We start from the raw sequence: 5,104 nt of genomic DNA on the forward strand, positions 1-5,104 counted from the left end.
ACTATGGACACCGCTCTCGTCACCATGTCTGTTGGATAAACGGAGTATGTGTCAATGTCATATATTGGTTGCTTCTACACATAATCCTGATCTTGACGCTACTTCATTAAAGTACAGCTACATGCACAAAAACAACAACAAAAACATGAGTGCAGTTGTCAATGGTTAAAATTTAGTCCTGCACCTTTGTTTGTCTGAAAGCAAGTCTTACAAGTCAATGCTTCCAAGAACCGATCTCAACCACTGATTTGTTGAAAGGATGCAAATCACACCACAGATATGCAGAACATCTTCTAGGAGAATCAAGTCAATACTCGATCAAACATTAAGGGCAAGGGAATAAGGTACAGACGCAGGTGACAAAATACAAACACATAACAGCTAAAAGTCAATCATGACAGCAGGACTAATAGGTCAGGGAATATCTAGGTCAAAACAACAAACAGGTAGTAGCAGATCATGCTAGATAATATGTCAATCTGGTGCCAACTCTAGAAGAGATCAAAAGTGAAATTAACAAACAAAAAAGATTCAACAATTGCGCAAAAAATTGTCTGCGGGTTTCAGGTTTGCAGCATACAGCAGCTCAGAGCCAGTTCCATCAATGAATTGTTGGCACCAATTCAGTAGCAAAACACTGATCCGTCTGCACTTCATGATCTCACAGCATGCTGTCAGTTCTCGCCGGCAACCTCCTGAAGAAGTTGAGGGGAACAGATGGAAGCCTGTGGCGGAACCTAGGGTGCCTCAGCAAATACAGCCCAGCAAAGAACGCGACTATGCGGAACGGCGTCAGGTACAGCACGACAGCGGCGATCAAGCAGAAGGTCACAAAGATGGCAGTAGCCCTTGGATCGCGCCAGCTCAGCAGGGACTGCAGTCTCTCACCTTGTGTTGCCAGGTCACCAACAAGTGTCTGTACCCTGCCAGCAATGCTCCTCAGCCGATCATACCTCATCCTGACAAGATCCTGTGAACGAGATGTAGGGAAAGTATCAAACTCCTCATCAAGTTCATCAGGGTGGGAAGTTTCTGCATGTGAAAGACGGGTGTCCATGTGAGGTGGCTGCCTCGGCCTCCACCGGTAGTACCAGATCCCTATCAAGAACAGGTAAAGGAATATTGTTGGAAGGATCAGCTCTGGATACAGCACCAAGATGATGAAGAGGACATGAATGAGCACAGTTGTCAGTGGGTTCTTCCATTCGCAAATCTGACCAGACCACTTAGCAGCACCAACCAGGGGAGCCAATAGTTTCATAATCCTGAAGAAGTTTGCCTTGCTCTTCCTCATGCTCCACATGTGAGAATCCACATCCAACATGTACTCAACAACTTCCTTCCTGAGAGGTGGCTCGGCACGGCTTAATCTCATCGAGACCATCTGAGTAGCCTGGAGCCTCAGATTGTCAAGCTGTGTGACAGACAGAGGGTAAATATAGTGCATCTTTGGCAGCAGCGGCTGAGAGTACATCTGCATCATGTTTACTAGCGAGGAGCATGTGAACCGCACAGCAAGCTGCACTTCACCCATCTTCTTCACCCCCGTAGGAAGCAAAATGATAAGAGGGTAAGAGTGGGTGTAGACCCTACCAGCCTCAAGAGTAGACAGGCGGATCCTTACCTTGCCAATTCTACCATCATTGTTACCCTTTGCCTTCTCTCCTTGCAAGTGACAGTTATCAAACACACCAATTGTTATAACAGTGCATGGATCATACACATCCCAAGTGTATTGCTCATTCCATTTTGGGTTGAAACTGTCAATGATAGTCCTTGTTCTAACCCATTTGTGCCCATACTTTGCAACACAATAAGAATCCGTGGTGCCACGCCCATCCTTTGTCTTCATTGGCAGTAAACCCTGAGCATTCAAGATTCCTAGCTCAAGAACCCCAACCCTAGGCTTCCACAACTGTTTTGCAGTGGCCCTCAGATCACTACTGTAATGCGTTGACTCGTCCAGAACATGATACCCACCATCCAGAGAAATCCTGACATGAATACGACTAGAGAACTTGGCATCTTTTTTCTTCTGTTCCCCATCTCCAGACACATGCTTCTCAAGATTACACCATCGGCTGTGTACTGGCCTGTGGTCAAGCCGCCTGTCTACATTCTGCAGTGGAATAATTGCTTTTCCTAATACCTCATCCTTGTTCTGTGCAATCCGGTCCTCAACGCTCAGAGTCAAGTGGTCCTCAAATGGTTCAGCTGCCACAAACATCAAATCCTCATTCCACATGGGATTAGCATTCTTGTTTGCCCATATCCTTGTCCTCAAGACCTGATTCCCTAGTGTAGCTTTCACATAAACTTCAGGATTTCGGTTCTTGTCACTTGGTATCAGGTCTTGTGCCTCAATAACATTTACCCTGAGATACCAAAGTTTAGGAGTTAAATACACCTTAGACCTTATGCTTGCAAGACCATCACTAGGGACAGTTGCAGCATCAGAATGCCATGCTTCAGGAAAAGCTTCGTCTGCTTGCGAACCCATCCAGACAGCCAACATGAGCTCCCCTACCTTTCCCTCCTTGCGACCCTCAAGACGGTACCACTCTGGTGCCAACGGGCTGTCAGGCGGAACTCTCTTTGGAACTTCATTGAGGTCAAACACAACTCGCCCAATGAAATCATCCTTACCAAAGTCCTTGTCTTTGACAACGACCTCGACATAGGAGGATTGGATGCGTTCCTTGGGAAAGGCAAAGACCTGATTCCACTCTGGGTTAGCATTCTTCTCGAAGTAACGGGTGGTTCCCTTGTAATTACCAAGCTTGATCTCCACATACGGGTCACAGCTCCCAGTCGCATCTTTGGCAGAGAGATCTTTGGCCTTGACAACACGCACATAGAGATACTGCATCTGCTCCACAAGGTCATATGTGCTAGTTCGCTTGTCACCTGCTGCCATAAAACCCCCAAGGTGAGGCGTTGTCTCTTTCAAGGAGTAGTCCTCGGGCTGTGGGCGCTGCGGCTGCATCTTGCCAGTTTACAGAAGGGACGAACTAGTGTGCCTACAAGACGGTACATGACAGGGTATTATCAGGTGACCCATTATAACGAGCAAATAGGATTGGAAAATAAAATATCATAAATCATGGGTCAGCAAATAAAATATCATAAATCATGGGTTAGCAATGCTTTAACGACAGCTCACTATTATTTGATTTGATTACTCATTCCCCCCGAGATCCTAAACTGTATTTTGGTTGTACTTAAAATACCTTAGGACAGGTTGCATATTCTACCAGCATTAGAACAATAGGTACTTGCAAGGAAGCATTTAGCTTAAGTTCGAACGAGACATTTTCAGAACAAAATAAGCTGAATAACGCATTTTCAAGGATAGATAGAGCTCGACTCAGTCAAACACTTTCTTGTTCGACTCCCCTTGCACACTACAGAACTTAACTTTGGCTGGCATACTTACACAAACTCCGTAGCGAAGGCAAGAAAGTTGATTCCTTCAAGAAAAAAAAAACATAGACCGGTCTGTTCACAAAGCACTACCTAACATACTGCACTTAATCAATATTTCAAGTTTCCAACCAGGAACTAGCAATACATAAAGTTTAAGAAAAGTACCAAGGGAGAAAACTTACTTCACCTGACCCATTTCGTTTCCATACACAAGAAGAAGCATTTTCAAAGTTTGTCTAGTGTTACATTTGACGATAGAAAGGTGACTGTGACAGGTCAGTAGATGGAAATAGCGCAAGGTAGGCCTAGCAAAAGCATGACCAGTTCAATCAATGTGTGCCAAATGGTGAACGTGGCCTGCTATCTTAGGGATATCCAAAACTTGTCTGACTTAGATTTGTATTTCCAGGAATGTACATGTGTAGCAGGTAAAGGCTACATGCATTGCCATTTAAGAAAAGCATGGCGGTCAATTGCAGATATCAGCCTCCTTGCGAAAGAAAGATGAGCAGGAAAACATGGTGCCCATATTCACCAACCCCTTCCCTGGGACATCAATCAGGTTTTGCTATTTGGGTACTCTAGGCGTTAGTATGTCACTGAACAATGACAGTGATCACTCAATAACAGAGCAGTCCACTACTGATGAAAAGCAGACTCGTTTACTGCTACGACTGTAGTAGCAAAATTATGCTGAGAAGTGTACAATCAAAGCCCAACAATAAAGTACAACTGGTAAATGAATCTACTGTTCCTCATCTCAAATCTTGTACTACTACAGTACAGCAATTGGTGTTTCCGGTGAAAAGAAAAAAGATGCAGCATTTACTGACCCCTGGCAACCTACCTACCTACGGCTGGAAGTAAAATCCGGGTACGTCCTCCCCCTAGATCAAATCTTGGCAATTTCGAACTTTCCCCCTAAAAGCAACCGACCGACCAAGCAAGAAGAACAGACCACACCAATCAATCAATCAGGCAACGAAACCCTAGAACGAAAACGACGCAGAACATCAGGCTCGGCTATCTCCTCCCCGTATCCCCCCGTACACGAACGAAGGAACGAGCGCGCAACGCCGTCGCCCCCATCGAAACCCCTAGATAGGAGTAGATAACGAAGCATTAAAAAAAGACCCGTAAACCCCCAAATCCCCCTAAAACCCCACCCATCCGTACGGGAGAAGATTTAAAAAAGCGCGTTTTTTTCTGCCCCGCCGCGCGCAGGGAATCGTAGACGCGGACGAACCGGAATGCGGGCGCTATCACAGGATTAATTACGGCGGAAACAAAAAAAAAAAAGAAACCATGAATAACCACCAAAACGGGGAGGAAATAATGGGGGAGAAGGAGGCGGCCGGGCCGGGGAGGTACACGAACCTGAGCGCCCCGCTGGCGGGCGGGCGGAGGGGGTGACGGCCGGGAGAAGCTCCTACGAGGACCCCCGGGCGGCGGCCATTGGCAGGAGGGAGGAGCAGGAATGCGTAGGAGGAGGAGGAGGGGCGAGGCGAAACCGAAGAGGCCGGAAGTGGCGAGAGGGAAGGAAGGAAAAGGTGGGCGATTGATTGAAAAAAAAGGCTCCTTTTCCTTGTGGTTCCTGCGCGGCCGGAACGAGACGAAACGGTAGCCAGCTGGTGACACTGGCTTGTGGGCCCAGCAGCGGGGACCGCGGGATGGACAA

General features: G+C 46.7%; 1 protein-coding gene across 1 annotated transcript; it reads right to left on the minus strand.

Moving 5' to 3' along the window:
- Window positions 1-661: 661 nt before the first annotated feature.
- LOC124654457 (FT-interacting protein 7-like) lies at window positions 662-2,986 on the minus strand. Its single transcript, XM_047193452.1, has 2 exons — window positions 1,002-2,986; window positions 662-938 (listed from the first exon to the last, which is right to left on the minus strand). The coding sequence occupies exons 1-2, from the start codon at window positions 2,984-2,986 to the stop codon at window positions 662-664; spliced, it is 2,262 nt and encodes a 753-aa protein (XP_047049408.1).
- Window positions 2,987-5,104: the final 2,118 nt, after the last annotated feature.

Source organism: Lolium rigidum, chromosome 5 (assembly GCF_022539505.1).
Source record: "Lolium rigidum isolate FL_2022 chromosome 5, APGP_CSIRO_Lrig_0.1, whole genome shotgun sequence".
Taxonomy (NCBI): domain Eukaryota; kingdom Viridiplantae; phylum Streptophyta; class Magnoliopsida; order Poales; family Poaceae; genus Lolium; species Lolium rigidum.